Source organism: Pseudopodoces humilis, chromosome 7, assembly GCF_049639895.1.
Source record: "Pseudopodoces humilis isolate 2021_Gansu_Grassland_sample_001 chromosome 7, ASM4963989v1, whole genome shotgun sequence".
NCBI classification, from domain to species: domain Eukaryota; kingdom Metazoa; phylum Chordata; class Aves; order Passeriformes; family Paridae; genus Pseudopodoces; species Pseudopodoces humilis.
This window is the reverse complement of record NC_142206.1, coordinates 30,962,070-30,984,555: the sequence shown is the minus strand read 5'-3', so window position 1 is coordinate 30,984,555 and position 22,486 is coordinate 30,962,070. Positions and strand designations below refer to the sequence as shown.

The 22,486-nt window shown below is 37.4% G+C and overlaps 1 protein-coding gene across 2 annotated transcripts in view; it reads right to left on the bottom strand.

Moving 5' to 3' along the window:
* GPR176 (G protein-coupled receptor 176) overlaps positions 1 to 22,486 on the bottom strand; it is a 32,773-nt gene that overhangs the window by 3,085 nt on the left and 7,202 nt on the right. For both annotated transcript variants that reach the window (XR_015772922.1, XM_005520346.3), the window contains exon 2: positions 670 to 922. Coding sequence is in view for 1 of the 2 variants with exons in the window: in XM_005520346.3 (XP_005520403.1) it covers positions 670 to 922 (253 nt within the window). In the remaining variant the exon portion in view is untranslated. The remainder of the gene's footprint in view (positions 1 to 669; positions 923 to 22,486) is intronic.

Here is a 22,486-nt window from a genome sequence, read left to right as displayed (position 1 = left end):
CACATTTCTGGTGGTGAAAATTTCTTTCAATACATCATTTTGGCTGATGCATATGAATATTATTTTTAAGATTTCACCATTTACTTACTTGTAAACTAGACAGCACATTGCACACACTCAAAATTTCAAAACACATGATGGAGACACATGTGACATTCAAAGACCAGACCCATAGTTTTAAAAATTGCTTTACAACAGACTTTTTCTGGATATTTGGAAAAAGCTGTTGGTCACAGATTACATGTATCCATCTATTGGAAGTACAATGGTGTTTTGCTTTGCACAAGCTGTGGTTGGCAAACCCTGAGCAAAAGTGTTGCTGAACACTGAACACTTTTTGTGCATGTAAAAAAAAAAATAGTGCATCTCTGACATGCACTTCAAATTTCAGACACTGATTGTTTGCTTTCTACTGGAGTACTGCTGAGGACTTTTAAGCTCCCAGAGTCTTCGTGACAGACCAGACTTTTCACATTTATCATTATACATGATAGGAGTTTGTGCTTTTTCTGAGGCAGATCACACACAAGTTCCCATGGAGAAGGGTAAATGATATGCTATTCCAGTGGCAACATTGGTGTGCATTACAGATAGTGATACCACATTTATCAAGACAAAGGGAGAAAGAAGAAAGAAAAATCCAGGATCATAGCAAATTTTCCCCATTACCTGTCAAGAGCAATGGCTGGAAAACTAAGGATGGTCACTGAGCAGAAGACTTTGTGCAGAAACTTGGCAATTCTGCAGAAGAGCATCGTATAGATCCACCAGCAGCAGTGTGGACTGGAACTAAGAGCAATATCAAAAGGCACACAGACCAGGCTGGCACAGATCCCCGAGCAGGCCAAATTCTTAATGAACCGGTTGGTTACAGATTTAAGTAGCGATGTTCTGCAAGTTGACCACAGCACCATGATGTTACCTGCAAGTAAAGACAGGAAGCATAAAAAAAGGAAAACAGGCAAACAACTAACCCCAGGCCCCGGTAACAATAATCTTAACAGATTTGAATGTTCCCTAGTACAAATACAAATGAAAAGAATTGTTTGGAATTTTCCAGGTATCACTGATTTGGATCATGATGCTGCTCAAATTTGGAAGCCTGTAAGGGCTAGTGGCTTTATGAATCAGAAGGCTGAAAACAATTACACCCCAGCTATCCCCTCCCAGCTCCTGGTAATGAATGAACTAGGGGATTTCAGAGGCAAATGCCTAAGAAAATTATCCAAACCATATTTTTAGATACTTATGTTGATTCCTGTATTAAATGGTCCATCCTGAATATTCAAATACAGAAATTGGTTAAAGTGTTCATATAATATTTATATATATTAATATTTAATAAATAGTACAGAATTCTTTTTTAGAGATAAAAATACGCTAAGTAAATACAGATACAATTAAAATATAAACGTAAGTATGTAGTTTATTCTGTTTGTAAGTGGATCACAGCAGCTTGCTTTTTTTTTCACTGACCACTTCAATGGCACAGACAGGCCTGGGTAAAGCCACACCCAGAAGAAATTTATCTTTCCCCCTCCCCCAGGACATTCTCTAAGTACATAGTAACAAAACAAATGGGACAAGCAGAACAGAAAAAAAAAAATACTTGATGCATGTAGCTTCACAGAAATACACACAGAATGCAACCTGCTGATTCGGATATTCAAGATCTACACATTCATTTCAAATAGGGTGGATGGACAGCAGTGAAACAGAAGTACAGGAAAAAAAGCCCAGGATTAGCTATGGCAGTATTTTTCTCTTATCACTGCATTCCATCCAAGTCTCAGAAAGAAATATCGTATGACAGACACATCACAAGTTCTCTATCACAAATTTCCCTATGATTCTATCTTACACAGCAACAGTGCAAGAGTAAATTAAGTGATCTGATCTTACACCATGGGCCCCTTCTAATGCATATCAAAATACCATAAAACTCACAGAATTTTCTCTCTCCTTTAAAAATCTGTCTCTAGAATGATCATAGAATGAAAGATAGTTTAGGTTGGAAGGGGCCTTAAAAGATCATCTTGTTGCAACCCCCCCTGCCATGGGCAGAGACAATTTCCACTAGACCAGGTTGCTCAAAGTCCCATTTAACCTGGCCTTGAACACATCAGGGATGGGGCATCCACAATGTCTTTGGGGAACCTGTTCCAGTGCCTCACCACCCTCACAATAAATAATTTATTGCTAATATCTCATTTAAACCTGCCCTCTTTCAGCTTAAAGCCATTTCCCCTTGTGCTATCACTACATGCCCTTGTAAAAAATCCTTTTCTAACCAGCTCTCTTGTAGCCCCCTTGAAGTACTGGAAGGCTGCAGTAAGGTCTCCCTGGAGTCTTTTCTTCTCCAGGCTTAACAATCCCAACTTCTTTAGCCTGCCTAGATCAAATGCTTCAGCCCTCTAATCTGTGGAGGCAAGGATCTCTGCGAGCACAGCTGAGTGGGGCACACTCAGGTAACATCACCTAACAACATCGTGTAACCTAGTCCCAGCTTTCCAACCCTGACTTCACAGACATTCTTTTTCTCCTTTATTTGATTTCTCCCAAAGCTGTACTATGCCGTACCACCAGACCAGTCAAAGCACAGCTACCAGCATACAAATACTGCTCGACAAGACAACTGCATTTATTCTCTGCAGCTGGACAGCATGCAATGTAGTTTAGTTTCCCACCTCTGAGCAAAGTTAAACTGCTCTTATTGCAGAACATATCAACAGCCACTTTGTGGATACTCTATATTGTTGACACTTACCAGAAGTTCTTTTGAGTTGAAGTGCAATTATTTATGTTGCAGATTTGTTAGCATTTTTGTAGGTTACCTACAAATAGACATAATGAGAGAAAACAGCATCTTAAGCTGCTGACTGAAATATGAAAAAGCAGCTGCAGTCCCGCAACATTTCTCTGTTGACATTAACATTCTTTGCCTTGATTTGTCCTCCAATCAATAAAAAACCCCAAGCTTTCATGTTTTTAAGTAGTTTTCCTATGGCTGTCCATGTAAAATACCAGCAAGATCATATGCTTGTTCACATGGCCAATGTGTATACCAAGTGGCAAGTACCAAGAACTAGCAAAAAGTCTAGTTCTGCTTCTTGATAACACAGCACTGTTTCAACAGAAGCATACAATATTAAACTTAAAATCTACCTCACAGACCTCCTATTTCAGTCTGCAGTACCAGAATGTCATTTGGGATTTAGTGTTCTATATATTGTGTCATGTGTCTTATGCAAATTCCTTTTTGATACTGACAAAATATTGAGTTGAGTTACATCTCTACTATCTGATGTATTTTAAAGAAGGGAATCATCACCTGGTTTTGGCACGTGCTTTGGGCTCGACAATGTATTCCTCGGGCACTATTCAATCAGTTGTATTTAAAGCTTTCTAAGTTGCTAGGAGATACTCTGTCAATCAAACAACTTGCTTTCAAAAATATCTCAAACTCTGCAGCAATTAGAAAGTACTTCTAACAGTAATAACATATTTTTACAATGCCCTGGAGAGGGGAGAAAACAGACTTTTGTTGTGTGGTTTTGTTTGTTTTAAATTAATTTAGATCTTTCATCTAGTTACAATTGCATTGATTTTATAACATTAATTCCCAAGCAAGTTTCATCTTCATTAGGATTAATATAAATGAAGAATGGAAAACTAAAAGAAATCAGAAGTGTTTTCATTAATACTTCAGAAGCCTCTAGAGAACTACTGAGCTGCTCTTCAGGGTCCTGCAGAGGAGCTTCATTCAAGACTCCATATTCTCAGCTGTTGAATTACTTCTACAAATTATGTCATTTATACATCAGAGAGTTACAAGGAAATTAAATTAGCTCTGGTTCTGACTTCAGAAGAATGAAGTGTGAAAAAAAGTATTGGTTCAAAGACGAGGAGGAACTCTTTAAACAGATAAAATAAAATCAGAGTCTGAAAGGCAAAAAAGGATAAGCAGACAGAAGTGTCCACTTGGGACACTGGAAAATTAGTCAGGGAATATCCCTCAGGGAAACGTTATTTTTTCATTTGCAACTATGATTTATCTATTAATAAACTGCTCTAATGAACCAGATCAGCTTTAGTATAGACTGGTAGATTTTTGTGCTGATGCCTTCGAATCAAGTATTTCCCTTCATGCATCCCAAAGCAGAGGAAAAATTACACCGGAATCTTTGCATGGCATTAAATATAAGAAGCTGTGGAACAAAACTGCAAACATTTCCCATTTCATTGTTCCTCAATTTTCCCCAGCAACTTCTTTCCATGGAAGAGAATAACACTGTTCCAGGCAACAGGGCAATTCAACAAGCTGTTGTGCTCTGAATAGCAATTGTGCTCTGAGTCTTTTCACAATGTCTAGAGGCTCTTTTCCACTCTCCATGTATTAGTCATTTACTGATGAACCTAGGAAAATTTTATTCTCTTTAGATTACAACTGTACTGGGCTTTTGCACATCCTCACAGTGGGCAAAGCTGTCATTTTCTACCATAGGTTAGTTCCAGAAGGGTTTCTACTGGATCATTAGTCTAGAGCTACATAACCTTGGATCCAAACTTCCCATGGGGTTTGTACTGGTTAGCTGGGGGGCATCCAAGAAAAACTGGAGTGAACAACCAGCTGGAAAATACAGCATCTTGCAATTTCCTGTAAGTCAATACTGTCAGAACATGCATGACATTTATAAGAGATCACATTTCACAAAGCATATCCCATATTGCCAAGTTCCACCACTAATGCAGAAAGATGAAGAGTTTTCAATTTAAAAAGGAAAAGCATATCTTTGGTCATCTCAGAGAGCTGTACCTACATAAAACACGACACCTGACATTATTTGACAACCTTCTCAGTACACAGACTGACTGAGCAGGACACAAAAATCAGGCTTAGAATAGAATAGCTGAAGTTGGAAGGGGCCCAGTGAGGTTCTTTTACTCCCTCAAGACTGCCTACAACTAAACCCTATGACTAAGAGCATCATCCAGACACTCCCTGAACCCTGTCAGGGTTGATGCTGTGACCACTTCTCCAGGGAGCCTGTTCCAGTGACCAATCACCCTCTTGTAAGGTGGAGAGCCTCTCCCTAATGTCCCATCCGGGCTTCAGATGCAGCTTGATTCCATTTCCATGTGTCCCACTCCTGGTCACCAGAGAGGGGAGATCAGCGCCTCCCATTCTGCTGCCTCCCTTGAGGAAGGTGTAGACTGAAATGAGGTCACCCCTCCACCTTCTCTCCTCCAAGCTGAACAAACTAAGTGACCTCAGCTGCTCCCCATAAGGAGCTCATCTGTGCCTTTGACCATTTCTCCAAGTAAAAACTAAATGTGAAATATTAAAGGTAACCACTGCAAGAGAACCAGCTCTTTTCACATTAGAAACATGTTCAAAGCCTGCCAAGTCAGAATTTCTTTTATTCTGTTATTATCATAACTATCAATATTCAGTAAATCTCCATGTACTATATACCAACTAACTCTATTGTACAAGATTGAAAAGATGATTGTTTCCAGTCATCCCCTACTTCTTTTTTTAATTGAGAAACATCATAGATAAGCAGCCACACAGTACATTAAGTTGCACAGAAGTACACTGAGAAAGTAAATACAATGGTTCACGACAGCATGCTGCCCAGAAGTCCTTCTAGCCTTTACTGTGGTTCAAGTTCACTGAATCTGCAAACATTAACCTTCTCTGACCACGAAATGGTTATCAGAGTACATTAGTCTGATTCAGAGCAGCAAAAATTACTTTTGCTCCCCTTCCAATTTGTACTGCTTGAATTTCACTGCCAGACGCAATATGTTGATGCAGGCATCAACAGCTGAGATAGTCCTGAAGTACTAGCTTTTAGCAATACTTCAAATAATGTGAAAGAGTCTTAAAAATACCTTTAACAAGCAGAAGTAAGATCACCATGGAAACCAGAGACAGTTATCTTAAGAAATCCATTTGCCATGCAGTCATCCAAAAAAACAAAAATAAATACTGCTTTTTGTCAATTAATTCATGGAACTCAATCCATTCACTGGGTATGACATCCATCTCACATTTTTGTTAAATTTAATCAGCACACAACTGAATCAAAACAAAGTCCACACTCCAGAAACATCCTCCTCCTCACAACATGCTGTCCTCTGCTTGCTCACTTCCCTCCAGAGCAGGGTTCCAATAATCCAGCCAGCTTTCCTAGCAGAGAGCCCTTGCGTACCCACCCACACTGCCTGCATTGTCACAGGGAAGGAGCTGGCAGCCTTATTTATGAAAAAAACAAAAAACAAAAACAGGAAGCCACAAAACAAGTTAGAAACTAGGCTTTAGCCATTAAAATTGTTCATTAAAAACTAACTGAAAAAGTCAGTTTCTGTGAACACGGTGAATGGGAAAAATTCTCATGTTGAAACACCAGTGATCAAATTCTCAACTCTCCAATGCTATTTATTATTGTTTTTCAAAGTATTTTGAGGAAGGTATTTTTGAGAGAACTTACTCTGACAAACCACACTCCAAAAAAGTGATTAATTGGAAACATTTTTGGCACCCATGATAGGTAGCCATAAAATACTCTTCTTATTAATAAGTAAGTTTACCTAATCATTTCCAGAAAGAATATGGATATGTCAGGATACATTTTGGCTTACACAGCTTGAAAAAAATATGTAAATTTATCACAGGATCATAGAATCACAGAATGGCTGAGACTAGAAGGGACTTATGAAGATCATGTCAGGAAAACCCTACTCAAGCATGGATAAATTTTTGCAATTCTTTATAATTCTTAATAATTCTTTCTATATTAGTTTGAAGAAGTGTAGCTATGAGACTGATGGAATAACCTTTACATAAAAACAGAAAGTAAACTTCTTGAAACCAAATCCAACCTTTTCTAACATTTTTGCTACCAACTTCAAAATTTAGTGAGAAAATAACAATTGCAGTCCAGTTAAAAATAGTGGGGAAATATTTGTCATTTTAGTACATTTCTTTCAATTTCAGTTTGTGCATGTGCATATGTGCTACCAAGTGTTTTATATCCAAAATGAAGTGTCTGCTGCAAATTAACTACCTTGGAACAAGGTTTGCTGTATGCCAAACCTTTTCCTTTCATAAAACAGGTGAAGTCCCTAATTTTAAAATGTTTCTCCTGTTCTCAGAATTCTCATTCACAAATTCCTACTTTCATCGTAACTACTGATTCAGAAGTATAATTATGTAAGAGATTTATCAGGTTAAATGAACTACACAAAACAGGAATTTTTCCAGCACAGGGAAGTTTTCCTGCAGAGTGTTTCAGCATAGATTTAAATTATATTGGAAGCCCTTTCATTTTAAGTGTGATACTTGTCTACGTGGTTTCTGTTCCCAGCAATGTATAGTTAAAAGGTAGGAAAGGCTTTATGGAAGGAGCTAGTTCATAGCAGCTTAGTCTCAGAAAGTGAACAGAGATTTCCTTGCAGGTATGACAGGTATGTCACTGGCTTTTGTTGCAGCACCACTTAGAATAAGTCCAAGGCCACAACCTGCCTACATAACTACATAACTGGCAGCTGCTACTCTGACTTGCTCTGAAGCTGCAGCAAAGGCAGAAAACATATATGAGCAAATTTTAAATTATACTTACAGCAAGCATAACTTCTGTGATATGATGTTTTTAATGTCAAAATCACTATGTTAAATTGCCATTAATATATTTCCAGTGTGACTTTTTTTTTCACTGTTATTCTTTGTATCTGATATGTTTATTGTCTGTAGGGAGATTCTAAAGTAACTACATCTTGCTAATGGTCTTGTAGGCCCACTTTTATTTCTTTCAGATATGCTTATTTGAAGGAAGGTAAAAAAGCATTGCACTGGTCATCTTCCAGTTCTTCATACCCCATACCACTTTTTCCTGCCTCACCTTTTGTATTTGCTACCCCACTAAATGGAAAGAATTTCTAGACAGGAACAATAATTTTCTCCCTTTTGATTAACTATGGTCCTTCAACGGCCATCAAGATCATTTCAGCCAATCAAGAAAACAAGCAAACCCACTGATTTTGCTAAAGTACACTTGACTTGCCTGACTTCCTGGTCTCTATTTTAAAACCAATCTCCTCAAAGAAGCTGAAATTCTTCAAGATTCTTGGAAGGAAAAATGTTTAGAGAATATTGCATCTGCAACTTCAGAACCATGGATTGTTCCCATGTCAGGAAAATATGGCAGCAAAGTGTGGCCTTACCTTTCAAACCTAAGCTAGGAAATTGAAAAACATGTCCAGATGTACTGTCCTAACCGTAACAGGAATACAAAGTACTTTCAAAATTAGTAACTTTTTGAATCACAGTGCCTAAGGGACCAGCCTTAGTACAAAAATGTAACCAAATTTTTTAATTTTACATGATATCCACAAGAGTTCCCCATGACAGAGAGACCGATGTTTCGATCAATTCTACAGACAAAGGAAATACAAGGAACAGATAGAGAAGAGGAAAATATATTGAATGCACACATCATCAACGTATGTGAAATCATTAGCAGAAGTCTGGGCCTGAATCTCCTTTGCTAACAAAGGATCATATCTAGTGAACCCCCTGGCTTACACAAGGCTTCACGCCAGTCGCCCTCAGAGAGGAAATCTAATGTAGCCAGTGAAACACCACAAGGCCCAGAATGCAAGTGAAGGCAGTAATCTTTCTCAACAGACAATCTGTCTATTCTTCACCATCCTTGGCACAAGAGGAATAGCCATTATCCCTTTGTTTTATAAAGCAATCAAAAAGGACTGTTTTGAACACGTATTGTCATGAGAGGACTGTGTCAAGCAACAAGGTGATTTACTTGAGCAACCATGACCACTGTGCTGAATCTAACATCAAATAGAAGCCTTAACACAGGAAACAAGCAGGTTTTAAGACTTGTTTTTAAATAACACTGCTGTATGCCTCTTTGTACCTCTTTGTTTGCAGAGAGCCTACAGTCACTTTTGTTGGTGACCTCCCTATGGCTCTTCAAATGCACCTTTTTTGTCTGGCTTCCCACAAGCACCTGCAATTCATGGCAGGTTTGTTGGTGCCATCATTAAGAATGTAAGGTAACAAAGATGGGACTTCTCACATCACAGATGATTCATTCAGAAAGCCAGCCCTAGTCCCTAACAAGGTTCTTTTAGGAGGAACCTGCAGGACCTCATCATCTCTGCATGACATGCCAAGGGCAGATCCAGGATGAGACTGACAGGTTTGCACTTGTGAGGCTGTGAAAAAAGTTGTGTTTTAGTGCAGTTCCAGCATTTGGCTGTAAGCTGCTCCACCATCAACAGCTGACAGGAGCAACTTCCCACCTTCCACACTCCACCTGATGACCTCCTGTGCTGTTCAGAACCTTATTCTCTGCCTTCACCCTTATGTCCACCCTTACACAAAATGCTACTAAACCAGAATGTAATGCAGATACGGTCCAACAATATCATGCTTATGCAAAATTATTTTTTCTGCATCCAGTACTTTTCTAATTGTTCACCCAAGATTTTCAGACAAAACTTATGAAAGAAATTAGTTGCTACACCACATTGTAGTATAGTGGGTATGTGAGATCTATGCAGCCTATACAACCAAGAGGACAATTTTAATTTTACTAAATTACTGGGTAGCTGTTTTCCCCTGGCTTGCTTATTGAGGAAAAAATGAGATGTATACAAAATTTAAAATTAATGACCCTTAACAGAGAGCAAAATTTTAAAAGCCTGTGATAATTAGTAGTAGTTGGAAGACAGACTTTATCTTTTGTTTGGAAATTGAGTCTATCTTGCACTCTTGATTAAAAAAATTACTACCTGTTAGCACCAATTTTCATCCCCCATTACAGCTGAAATTAGGGAGTTTGTAGCTGAAAGATACCACACTAACAGCTATTTCATAGAGCAGAAATTATTTCTGGACCAACCTCACTGTCCTGTGACTTTTTTTTGCTCTATACAAACAAGAAAGATCTGACATCATTCCTGCATTAGTTCGCCAGTGCTTCGCTTTTTCCAAGTGCCAGTTTACTAGAAACAAAATTTTATTTTTTATACAGTTTTGCCATGCAACCATTCACAAGGTCACCAGCTGGGCATATTTGCTCTTCATTTCTCAAACACAGATGTCTTCAGACAGGAGTTATATATGCCTAATACATCCTGTTCAGTGGGATTAATTTACATTCTATTTAGAAACAAGCTTTTTTCCCTCCCTGACAGCTGACTGTAATGAATGTTTCTCTCCACTCCTCCCAGCCCTGTAAATGTACTCAAGTCATACCCACCAAGAGTAAGAAATTAGATCTGGGGACTTTAACACACATCTGAATAATCAGGATTTATTAAAAAAAAAAAAAAAAAGTATGATCCTAAATAATTTACTATTCTAAAAATCACATGGAAAAATATTCTATTTACCAAAGTGTGGCATTTCTCTGAAGAAATATGAAAGTATGGAACCAAATCAGATTTATCCTGTCTGTCAAAAAGAAGTGTTCCCATGGGACAACTCTGGGCAGGCAAGGTGGTTTACTGTTAAGATGAAGGCATTTCTGGCCTGACAGAATGCAAGATGTGGGGTTTGGCTTGATTTGTTTTTTGTTTTCTTAAAATATATAGAAGCTTGAAGTATAATTTTAGATTTTTTTTATCAAGCATTTCACTTACAGAGTCAATTGTTGACAGAGACTCTCCCTAGACTACTTCTCCCTTATTTTTTTACAGTCTTCCACAGAACTCCAATATTGGACTTCTTTATTGTCCACTCCCAATCTGCTTTCTTTTACTCTTTTCATAACTGAATTCCCTTTTCTTTGCTCAAAATCTTCCCAGCAAGACACAGTTCACAAGTCCATGCTCTGTAAAACAGCACTGTTAAACCCAAAATAGCACTGGGCTTAGTGAAATGGGCCTCAACTTTTCAATCGTCAAATGCCTTCACAGGAAACACTGAAAAAAATTAGCATTAGTACTTAACACCTCCATTCAATTAAAAAAAAGCCAGGAATACAGCTCATTAGGACTGATGGCTTAGAATTCAGAACAACAGGCAAGTACCCAGGATTCACTGTAGTAAATGGAACCAGATTAAGATACAAAAACTGGAGAAACATTGAAATTTTTCTTGACCTTAGGAATATGAATTCTTTTTGAAATTCCAGGTCTGGACACTGTCTAGCAGCAAAATAGTTCTGATAGTAAGGTAAGCTGTAAAACTGCCTAACAATCACCCAAAATACAACTCTGACATGTGGAAAGAGTTTTTAACTTTTCTTTAATCTTCCAATAATCCAGATGACTGCTATATTGGCAAAGGAAGAGAATATGGTTAGTTTTGCTTTAAACCTCCTTTTCTTCCCTAGTGTTAGAAATACAAGTAGACGTCCATATTTGAACTTCATAAATTGCTGGACACAGCAGAAGATAATGTACCCTGAAAGTTGCCATAACATTACCAGTACTTTGCTGAATGTTAGTTTGCACTAGTGCAGTGATGCACGACCTATCATGCACTGATGGCTCCTCAAACTCCCTCATCAATGACCTGCATGCAGTATATCATTTTAAACTTATGTTTTGCTGATAGATGCAGCTGAACAGAATCTCTTTGCTGGCAAATGGAACTACTGGGCCTCTTAGCATATTAAAATCAAACTGATTTCAATATGAAAAAATTATCAAAAGCTGGAACAATATAACATAAAATTAGTTTCTAATTTTATTTTCCAAAGCTAAAAAAATATTTCACTGTCTTCCTATATATATGTATGAACTGGTAATATGTACTAGCCATATGCATGTAAAAATTAAATGAACCTAAGACACGCAGCTAACCCTATAAAGAACAGCAGTCTCCAGCAGAAATGAGAGAGAGGCTTCATATGTGCACATCCTACCTTTTCCACCAAAGAGGATACACAGCACACAGGCAGTGACTTGTTGGATTGGGGCAAATCAGCAAGGGGGTGCATCAAAACACAGCTTGCTGTGTTTTCCTACACACATTCACGCTCATTAGCAAAGCTTTCCACTTGCATCTTGCATCTGTTCTCTGCAGCCATCTTTAAAACAACATTTCTTGTGACACAGGCAGTAAATCCACAAATAACCAAGAAGTTGGCTGCTGCATCATTGACCTCTGCTTATTAAACATTCAATCCATTTACTGCTACAAACCAATACAAACTGCTACATTTACTGCATGTGTTACTTATATTTCATCTTTTGTATTTCTACATTTCTCACACACTTTTTCCCTTTTGCTTTCCTAAAAAAACTACCATGTCACACTGGTTGGGATGACACATTTATGTAATTGCTCCTCTCTTGTACTGAGTCATCCACTGTCAGCAGGTGAAAATGTTTCGTCTCTCTCTATGCCACATGGAAACAAGCAGAAAGTAAAAATCCAGCAATTTCTCTTGACTTCAGGAAATGAAGTAGCAACAGGAACATATGCCAGATATCTATAGTGATTTCAGCTCTTCCATTAAGGGACTAAAATGTGTCATTAACACATGAAATAGTTCAAGTTGTACTTCCGTTGCCTGGATGCAATACTTTCAGTAATAATTATATCATTAGTCTTGTTACCTTAAAAACAAACATACTTTGTAACTTCAGGGGAAATATGAAGAGCAAGATAAGGACTGCATATTTTAATAGTCCCTCAAAAATCACTATGACAAATCCAAAAGGTTTTCCAAAACAGCAGAGACAAAGAAAAAGCTCCTGTATATTTAATTACAGGGGTTTTGGCATACTTCAACTTGTGACCTTAATACAAGAAAGAGTAGTGGATCCTTTTCTGAGCCATTTAGGGATTTGTCTGTGGAGACCTGCAACAGAAATACCAAGATCAGTCTGAATGAAATGCAAACAGAAGCAAATGTGTGTGAAAGCATCAGCAGAAACAAAGCAAGAATGTTTTATTAAAAGAATGTTAAAAGAACGTCATGGATAAAACAAGGACACCACTGACAGTAATTCTTAGACCACAGTAACAGTATTACATCAGATAGAGGCAGTACAAACTAGTTCTGCTTTTTTTCTTGGTCAATTTAAGCTGTTGCATGTCGCTCTATTAGGAACGGTGAGGAGAGCGACATAGACTCTCATGGAGTCAGTTAGGAGAATGTCTCATAGTTTATTACTTCAGCTCTGTTTTATAGACTGATACGTGGAAAGTACAGAAAGGAAACTCTTATTGGTTAGTAAACTACTACATCACCATCATTGGTCAGTGGGGCACACACACCCCGACCTCTTGCAAAGAAAACAAGAGACAGAGAAACAACACCTGTAAGGCTGTTTTCTGTCTTTGAGGATTGTTTTGAATCCTCCCATGAATTCCCAGGCTACTTTCTCAGGCTGGACTGAGAGAGCTATATGGCCTGTAATTTCTACAGGCTCTCTGTTTCAGAGTTAGCATCCACAGTTGCACATGAGATACTAAACTTCTCACTGAAGTGGTTTCGATAAATTTCAGATGAAACCTTTCAGAAGTGATCAAAGATTTAGTTTTGCTTAACCACACATCGTATTTGATATGGACAACATTTCAGTTGTTACAAATAGTGGTAGGAGTTGGAAGAGACCTCTGGAGATCATCTAGTCCAACTCCCTGGTAAGGCAGGTTCACCCAGAGCAGGTTACAAAGGATCCCATCCAGAGAGGTTTTGAATATCTCCAGAGGAGACTTCACACTCTCTCATGGAAGAATGTTCCAGTGCTCTGTCATCCTTGAAGTGAAGGAGTTTTTCCACATATTCAGAGGGAATGTCTTGTGTTTCAATTTGTGCCCCTTATCCTGTGACTGGGCACTACTAAAAAGAGTCTGGCCCCATCCTCTTGACATCTACCCTTAAGATATTTATATGCATTGATAAAACGTGTCTTCAAAATGTATCTTCTCGATTCAATTGTGAGGAAGATTACCTGAATCTTTAGATTACTATTATTTCATCATTATATTCCTTGTATCAAAAATGACTGCAAAAACAACTTAATACATTCACAAATACAAATGTAAAATCACTCCTCAATGAAAATTACACAGTTTTATTGTTTGGATTTGGAATGTGCTTGGGTTGTTTTATTAGATTAAGTTACTAGACATAAAAATAGTACTGGAAATAAGCAAATTTCTTATATCAAAAACATAAGATAAATTAATTGAAAAAGAAAAAATAATTGTTTTAAAAACCCCAACATACAGTAGTGTATATGGTAAACAATGTCATAACAAAATTACTCCCAGTTTTGTTATCAAACTGTCATTGAAGTTCCAAAAGTAAACAAACCATCAGCATGCTTACACTAAGAATATACTATCAAAGAAACTTAAGTGCAAACAAATGAATACGTATCTGAGTTGTATTCTTTATGCTAATTCAACCTGGATAGGACATTTTATTCAAAAACAATTTATTAAGAAAAAGCCATTCCAGAAATTCTCTTCACCTAAGAGATATTGTAATCAACGATTCAGTTATGGAAGTGCCAATACAAGCATCAGTAATGCTTCATGAGAAGGCACTCAAAGAACAGAACAATCCACGATCAGAGGTTACCTCGACTCTTTCTGATTTTCCAGAGGGAAACAACCCATTGTCAGTAACAATTTGCTTCCAGATGTGTACTGGGGAAAACCACATGAGAATCACTGCATAAACTTCAAAGGTAAGTTTAATACAAGCAAACAGAAGGCTTCACCGTGATTGTAATTTTAGATTGCATATAATTGTAATAATCTCTTGTATCTTGAAAATTATATAAATACCACAGGAAAAATAGCCACCTGTGTTCTAAAAGGTCTTCAATAAGATGCTTTCATTTTAGCAAATTAGCATATAGATTTCTTTCAGATTCTGTTGAAGTAAGTGATCTTTTTTTCTTTTTTTTTTTTTTTTTTGCATTTAACAGGGTATTTATTACTAACAGACTGCAGCACTCCACTGCTTTCCTAGAAAAATATTCTGCACAGGAAACCATATGACAATCCTTTGCCCTGTCCTGACAACCCACTCCTATGTACAGAGAAAGCTGTAATGTTCCATATCCATGATCCATTTGATCTTTGGATCTGTGCTAATACCATAAGAGTGACACAAACTGTAATGCCGCTTTAAAAGCTTTAATTTATGAGAATTGCATTCCAAAGAAACCTCTTTTCTAAGAGCACAGTAAAGGAAGACTTCAGCAGTCAAGTAACAAACTTGAAATTTGAACAGCATGTGATCAAGACTGAAAGTAAAGAAAGAAAAAATGAAGAGTTCACCGTGTTCTAGTGAGAGTCTACAGTTGCCTCTGGTGCCTATTCAATTAAAAATTAACTTCAGAAATTAGCTCTATAACACTGCAAAAACAATCACTGCATCAGAACTCAAAGGTATTGTTAAACCTTGACTCGTTCACCTATCACTTGTCTGAACTACTCAACAGAGCACAGTGGAACCTGCACACTGAGGAGAGCAAGGCACCCCAACCTGCATCCTCAAGCAGAGTTTACATGACTTCCCTGATTCCTCTAAAATTATTTTTAGTGGAGATTATTCATTTCTTTGTTCATGCCTCGCTGTTTCAACAGAAACCAATCAAAAACTACTGGTATTTCAAGGACAGAAAAGTTAATTTACCATGTCAAGCTTTATTGGCAAAATATGCTAATAGGAATGCAACTGACAACTACAATGGTTGTATAAATTTTTCAGAAAGCATCTAGTGTGCACATCAATCAAAAAAAAGTATTGAACTATTAATGTTTCAGTTCTATATACATTAATGGTTTTAAATTCTTGATTAATAGCCTACTTATAGTAGTCTTAATCTGACTGTACAGAGTGGTTAGACTAAACAATGTATCCATTATTTCACATCTAATTTACAACATGTCTGAGGGTTTACTTTTTTTTTTTTTTTTTGGTTTGTGGGTTTTTGGGTTTGTTTTTTTGTTTGGTTGCTTGGTTTTTTTTAAACAGAAGTAGCTCTCCCAGATCAAATGCTTGGCTAGTGATTTCTACTACAGGGGCATAACAATATGATGTCAGTCATTTAGCTTTATGTTTTGCAATGTTTTCAAACACACTGACCACAGATATACCTGCCTGGGTACAGGAAGCTCACATACATGCATCAGTAGAAGCCACTACTCTCTCAAGGCTGCAAGTTTTTAATGTGACTTGATAATGATATTCTCCAAAGAAAATGGAAATTAAATTTTATATTTTCATACACTAAGAGATCTGGGGAATGAAATAATGGACTATTTACATTTTTTGGAAATGAGCAGATTTAATTGGGAAGCATTTTTATATATCCTATTTTTGCGATCCCACTGATCCCAAGCTGCCTGATGTATGAAGTAGTTGTAAAATATTTCATAACTAGCTTTCCTTTGCTGAGATGATAGTGTCTCTGTAGGAAATGCAAGAAGATTTACATTATAAATTTACATTTATCTTAGAAAAGATAAAAACATCACAAAATGCAAAACTGAGACCTGAAGCCACTTTTGATCCTTGAAGCAAGCCACTGTCAATGAATTTGGCTGTCCCAGTACTTCCTTAGAGGAACATGATCATAAAGCTACACCTTACTGCCCTCTCAACCACATCTCATGCCTGTGGCACAAGTCCTGACAGGAAAGCAGGACTTGCAGGTCATCTCTGCTTCTCCCTGCTATGGGCAACCGAATGAAGAGAAGATGGACAGTTTTCCTTTGCTCTTCCATCAGGTTAATAAATCAAAGTAATGCAACCCATAAAAGAGAGGCACGTGTTTTCCTTTGGAATACAAAATGGAGGGGAAGAGTGAGAGAGGAAGAGACTTCATCCCTGTACGCATATCACACGTGGCAAGTCCACATTCTGCTGGGAATATTAAGAGTGTTAGTCTCCTCAGAGACACAAAGTCAGAGATTGATCTGTAGTATTCTGATCACCATTTTTAACTCTCTCTGCAACAAAGGACCTAAGCCAAGATGCAAGCAGACACTTCTTATGTCAACAGCTCATTCCTTATATAACCTACGTGTGCCCCCAGTGTGATCAGCAGTGACAGACCCCAGTGTTCCTCTCTGCAGAGCAATCAGAAGGCTTTGTCTGTTTAAATTCCACTTCTTTCAAACATCACATTTAGATGAATGATGTACATTGATAGTACAGTTACCAGATTTCCACTGCTCTGAAAAAATATTAAAACTGTCATTCAATGCAACTAGCACTGAAATTACTCCCTTCCTCTATTCTAAGTTATGTTAAATTACTTTTTTACCAATTCTACATTGCTGAGAAACAGGACAAATGTTGAAAAAGACATGCATAGTTCTGCCTCTTTGTCTGCATATATAAGGTAATTTTGTTGGTTTTTTTTATTATTTATAAGCATTCTTTATGACAAACATGAAGATTTACAAAGACTGCTTTCATGATGTGTTTGTTGGCTACTAAAGATATTAGTGGGTAATTTTTTTCTCTAAATCCACTTTCTGCTAGGTATTATGTTTGGGAACATTATTAATTCAAATTACTTATTCATTTTACACTTTTACCCCATTGGAGTTGTTTCTGGCTGTTTGGGTTTTAAAAATACATTTCCAATGCCTATTACTAAAGCTCTATGGAAGTGCTCTTCAGATGAGGTCTTTACATCTTTTCAGAGGATGAAGCAGAAGAAAATGATTCTCAAGTTACCATTTCAGTACAACAAACAAGAATCATGGCTCTGCCAAGTAAGAAGAAGAAAAGATGGAATGGGAGGCAATCTTATTAAACCAGCTGCAAAAGTTGAGGGAAGAGAGAAAGAAAAGCTTTCAGGCTGAAGACACACCATTCTTGGACATGAGACTTGCTCGGTACTCTTTGATTTGTACTGTTTTTTACAAAAGCTCTTTTTTATCTGAGTTGGCACAAACCTAGTAGGTTATTTATTACATTTATTGAAATGCAAGTAAACAAAATGCAAAATAAAGCAGATTTATGACACATGTGAATACTAAGTAATCTTCAAAGCTAAGTTTTGTGACTTTAATGATACTGTTGTTGAGACAAATATTGCATTAACACTGCAATGTATACACAGCTCAGCGGCTTACATGGATGGAATAACAGTACTTAGCTTTTTTCATAGACACTTTTCGGCATATTTACATAAGAACCTTTACTTATGTGCCTTTGAACTTAATTTTATCTATTTGGATTGTCATTGCACACATAATCACATAGCCTGCAATCAGAATAGGTGAAGGTAACACTCCAGCGTAATTGGGTTTTTTTTGGTACCAATGGCAGGATCATCAAGAGTTCTCTATTTTGCTTTCTGTAGACAAAAGTGCTTTATACTTTTGTGATCTTTAGCAAAAAAGAAAAAAAAAATAAAAACTCACAGGGAACATACAAAACAATATATACAAAACATACAAAAATCAAATGTTAGAGAGATCTCTCATATTTCTCACTCTGCACCTTACAAAATAGAATCTTGCATTATTTATCAGGCCAAGAGAGGTTTAGTTCTAATCATGCTAACTCAACTAAATTAAGGATAAGACACTGAAAATTAACTTGATTAAAGGCAACCTCTTTTTACACAGGCAAAGTTGAAAGTTTACAAATTTACAGCTTTAACCATGTTTTCTAAGGAACAAAATCTCATTTATCATTCAAAACCTATATAAAATGCAGAAAGATATTTTCAGTACCAGAATGGCAGACCAACATTCCTTTTTTAGAAACTTTGAGGCACACCAAACTTTACTAATCTGTTGTAATGAAAGAACGTTACAAATGGAGCCCTCTCAGTACTGCAACATGCCACAAAGATTTGATTTAACGATAAACAGCCATGAGGAGTCTGAATGCTTATTCCTTAAGCACAAATCTCATTTGTGACTTCACACTTTTGAATGCAAAGGATGATAAGCACTTGAGCGTATTTGCACTCTACCTCAAGTCCACACAGATGGGACAGAGCAGTTCTGGAGCAGTTGCTGCTCCAGACATGGCACTGAGCTTCCTGACACCTACTCCCTTGTGTAAGGAAAACCAAAGCAAGCTCCCTAATAACTACCTAAAACACTACTAGCCTGAGACTCCTATTACATGATGCTGTTGCAGCAGTCACCATGCCAAAAACAACAAATCTCAAAAAAAATAAAAGTCTCTGACTGCACTCAGTAGATTTAGCAACAGCCAAAAGGCTACAGGAAAAAGGAAATATAAGAAAACTCTTTGGTCTGTCTGCTGTCTTCTCCATAGACCAAGGCAATTTTGTGCAACTCACCTTCATATCTACAGTCAGATTTCAATCTCTATTCCAGTTTTTTACAGGCTTTGCAACCGAGTTTAAAAAAGCACAGAATTTTTTTCCTAATTGCATGCTCCTGTGATGATCTCAGTATACAGTCAATCTTAGGGAACCCTTAAGCAGCAGCAAATTGTTTAAAAGACTTTCCATGTCATGGCAGAATTATTCCACGCAGTGGTAGTATCTGATCAATCAAAGTAACAAAAAGCACTCAGCAACCAGCAGGGATTTTCTAATTAAGATTCTACCAATGTAGTGAATCATTTTTCAAATAAAAATTTATTATAAAAATAACTTGACTGAAACATGATAGAAGGGTCGGGGCCAGGGGGAGGATATGGGTGTGGGAGGGGGCATTTCTAAAATCAAAAGTTTATGAATATTTTATTTCTAGAGTTTCCAAAGGCACAACCTGGCCATTGTCTACAATGAGAGACCACAAATCGGAGGAGCACTGAGATAAGATCACAGTATTCCCTAAGAAGCCATGTTATCTTTGGTAGTCACTTATGGCCCCATTTTCCAAAAGCAGAGAATGATTCTTTGGGTGACATCACAAGCCTGATACTCAGCAGATGGTGACCATCCATCTGTCTCAGACAGCCAAAACTCACTCATAATTTCTAACTATTTCACCTGTATGAATCTCTATGCACATCATAACCATAGCTTCTTCTGTTACCTTCTTATACTCTAGCTTCTTCTACTCTTTCCTTTGCTCTCTGGACTTCAGTATCTCTTTACTTCTACTGACTCTGTTTTAAAAACCAAATAAAACGTAAGAATGTCTGCTGTCCTAGTACAGAGGCTTGTTACAGTCAGAAAAATTTTAGTGTGGTGGCAATTTTTCAAATTAAACTGCAGACATAGAATACTGAATACTTAATAGAATACTTATCCTAATCTGACATGAACACTAGAAACTGCAGTGGATGAAAATAAGGATAACAGATAATTTTTATTATTGACGTAAAAGAACATTCTGTAATACACTATTGAATTCTGCAGCTTTTTCTCTAAGTATAATAGTAATTCTGCTGACCTGTACATGATGTTCCTTGCAATGTCCCCATTTCCTGTGAATGCATCAATGTTTGTGTGGAATGGGCAAAATAAGCCTCTATCTTTTAAAATATGGGCTAAAATAACTATGGACATGTCAAAGGACAGTGTATGTGGCAACATCCCCTGTTATTTCCTGATGATTAGCAGTCATGTACACAGTGTTACTGTACATATATAGGTCCTTTCCCAGACTTAACTTAAGCAAGATGGAGACACAATGTATCAGTAAAAAAAAAAAAAAAATATGGATGCTGTGTCCAGCAATCCCAGGGTATCTGTGCACGCCAAACAAATTAGGATGAATGTTTATCTCTCTGTGGAGGGAGCAGCAAACAAAGTTCAACCAAACAGGGCAGGTGGCACAACTGTTTTTCCCAGGAAAGACAGAGCAGGGGGAAGGCCAAGAAAGACTGGTGAGTTTGGGATTGGCCTTCTTCCTTTGGTGGCCACTTGCTTTGGGTAAGTGGGAGTTCGCTGAGGCTACTCCGAGCATTCGCCAAGCAACTTCACTGCTAAGCACCGTACAAAGGCACCATCCTACAGTACAGCAGGGGGACAGAAATCTTAGGCACTGAAGCAAAAGACACGCTAAACTAATAAAACTTTTTAAAATTAACACGTTAAGCTCAATGTGCCAGCCAAATTTTCCAGAAAGAAATAATGCTACTGGCCAGATCACAATATATGTGATTACCTGCTCAGGGGCAGAGAAGTCCCTAATTCAGATTGACAAAATATAAAGGGGCTCCTCTGAAAAGGAAATGGGAAATAAACCTAATATCACAAATGGAAAAGGCAAATCAGACTACTCTTTGTTCTTGATAATCCTAAAAACTACAGATATTAAACTGAAACAAAAAAAAAAAAAACACCTTACCTCAGTATTTTCCACTTGCTCCAAATAATCCAGGCAATAGCAGAAGAAAATGTATTTTATACCCTTTTATAACTGACCTTTTTTTGTTTTTTCTAAGATATCAAAGAAATTATCAGTTATGCCACACAAAATATAGATACAACAAGTAAGGCTGTTGGGGTCTGGAAACATGCCAAGTGACACAAGGTTTGTGGACAAAGATACAAGAGGTTACAGAAGAAGCAAGATCATTTTGTATTTTATCAATCTTCAGGAAAAAATTAATGAGTTTTTGTATAGATTGCTTTGACAGACAAGAAAATAAGTCAAAGGTGGTAGAATAAAGCAGACTAAAAATAGCCTCTGTCTCTCAAACAACTACAGGCTTTTTTCCCCCCTCCCAAAAGAACTGGCAGAACAGAAGGAAGGACTGTATTTGCCAGGATTCCAGATTATTCATGATGGAAAGATATGTCAATTACAGCATTGAATATCATAACTAATAAACCATTTTAAAAGGCAGCAGCCCACAGCAATCTCCCAGCAATCACCAATGACAGCAAGACCATGAGCAGAGAGTAAGACAATTTGTGTTCTCCCTGCCATCACCATTTCAGCTTCACTAGTGCTTTCATTACCACCATAATTGCTATTTGCATTGTCTGGCTGAACTCATGCCTTGCCATAAGAAGTTACACAATTTCTTATTCAGCCAGCCTTCCAGTCCAGGATATTTTCCTTATTGTAATGTTTCTATGGAAGCTGACTGACTACAAGGTACCAGTTCTTCCCTGCTTCCAGCTGCTAAATCTAATCTAAAGATGCTAAAAATAGAAAAGGCTTACATGTAACAGTACCGTTCAGAAAACAAGAGGCTGTATTTCCTGCAGGGAGAGCATTTAATCAGCAGTGAGATGAAGGAAGGTACAATACAATAATTGTTTCACTGGTATTTCTGCTATTTGCAAATTTTCTAGCAATACCTACCCCACTATCAAAACATTTTGAAAACTCTTTCCTCATTGGATATTGAGACAGCAAGTATAGGAAACATAACACGGAGAAATCCCAAGTCTTTAGGCATCCAGTTTAGCTGCTGCCCCAGTGACCACCCATACTGGACACCCAAGACTATTTAGAGTAATTTACAAATTCTGCGATGGGCCAGTTAGGTGAAGGGATCAAAAACAAGTACAACAGGAAAACAAAACAGTACTTTGGTAATATGGAAATTTTTCCTTAAATATATACATG